The 1,465-nt window shown below is 53.8% G+C and overlaps 1 protein-coding gene across 1 annotated transcript in view; it reads left to right on the forward strand.

The window, feature by feature from the left end:
- MAA_00890 (reverse transcriptase) overlaps positions 1 to 1,273 on the forward strand; it is a gene marked incomplete at both ends in the record, with an annotated part of 2,336 nt that extends 1,063 nt beyond the window's left edge. Inside the window, 3 exons of the mRNA XM_007818888.2 lie at positions 18 to 611; positions 659 to 883; positions 934 to 1,273. Coding sequence (XP_007817079.2) covers positions 18 to 611; positions 659 to 883; positions 934 to 1,273 — 1,159 coding nt within the window. The remainder of the gene's footprint in view (positions 1 to 17; positions 612 to 658; positions 884 to 933) is intronic.
- Positions 1,274 to 1,465: the final 192 nt, after the last annotated feature.

The following is a 1,465-nucleotide window of genomic DNA, read 5'->3' on the forward strand; positions in this document are numbered from 1 at the left end:
CTGCGTGTGAGGAAGAGAACCGGTGATCTGGGGCGGGATATGGAAGGGGCTGCTGCAGATATCGAGGCGGCCAATGCGGCCAATCCAGAGAGGGAGTGTCGTTTCAACTTCCCCCGTGCTCTGCGGGAGCTGGCCACAGTCATCAGGAAAGAAGGCAAGTCATACTACGTCTTTGAGGCGGCCCGGAATGACAACCTCATGAACTACTTCAATCCCGCCATTGTCCTAGGCTGGCTTGCCAATATCGATATATCTCCGTGCACTAGCTTACAGGCGGTTATTACGTACGCGGCGAAGTATTGCAGCAAATCTGAGAAGAAGACTGAGCCTTACTGTATGCTCGCAGACCAAGTTTTGCCGCACACGGCACACCTTCAGCCCCTGTTATCCTTCTCCTCTCGCCTTATGAATAAGCTGATTGCCGAGAGAGATTACTCGGCGCAAGAGATTTCCCATCTGCTGCTCAACGTTTCTCTGCAAGAAGGCACGCGGATGGTGGTCTCTGTCGACTGCCATCCGTTCAGGAGATTTCCCATCTTCTGCTCAACATTCCTCTGCAAGAAGGCACGCGGATGGTGGTCTCCGTCGACTGCCGTCCGTTGGAGCAACATGTGCGTTCTTATCGCGTCGACGAAGACGTCAATGAGACCATTGGCAGCTACTGGAAATATCTTGAGAGAAGTGACCAACATGAGGACGTGACCTATCTCGAGTACCTGCAACTATACAATCTCAAGACGTGGAGGAGACTTGCTGCTAACGCGAAGAAGAGGGTCCTGTCTTACTTCCCTCGATACAGATCCATTGAGGCCTCTCCCCAGTTTAATGACTTCTGCCGTGTTAAGTTGATGATGGCTCATCCGCACCGAAGGAGTTGTACGCAGTGGGCGGTCAACGGTTCGATTCCTTCGCGGCTGCGTACAAGATTTGCAGAGAGCACCATGACACCCATGCTGACGACCATTACGGGAAGCCAGAAACAAATGAACTGAGGGCAGAGGACGACGAATTTGAGTTTGAGGTCCATGAAGAGCCCACTGTGGAGGAGGACTGGCATGAACTCGCCCGCATGCTTCCCGACCGCCCGCTGGAGGAAGAGGATATCGACATCCTCGGCCGCCGAGACATCGACATCAATTATGATTGGACCCCTCACGTTGGACGGTATACTGATGATGGTATTCTCAACGGCGACTACTGGAACAACGCAAGACGGGAAACCGCCTTGACCTTGACGTGGATCATCAGCCCTTGGAAGCTCGTGATTCCCTAAATCGAGACCAGCGCCTAGTGTACGATACGGTGATGGACCACTTTCTGACCCAGGAACCTTCTCAGTTGTTGCTCCATGTAGATGGTGGAGGTGGCACCGGGAAGTCTTACCTCATTAACCTGCTCTCCGTGCATCTCCAAGCCGCTACCGCCGAGAGAGGGACACCTGTTTAGCGTGCCGCGCCCACTGGCG

This window comes from Metarhizium robertsii, assembly GCF_000187425.2.
Source record: "Metarhizium robertsii ARSEF 23 chromosome Unknown MAA_Scf_8, whole genome shotgun sequence".
Taxonomy (NCBI): Eukaryota; Fungi; Ascomycota; class Sordariomycetes; order Hypocreales; family Clavicipitaceae; genus Metarhizium; species Metarhizium robertsii.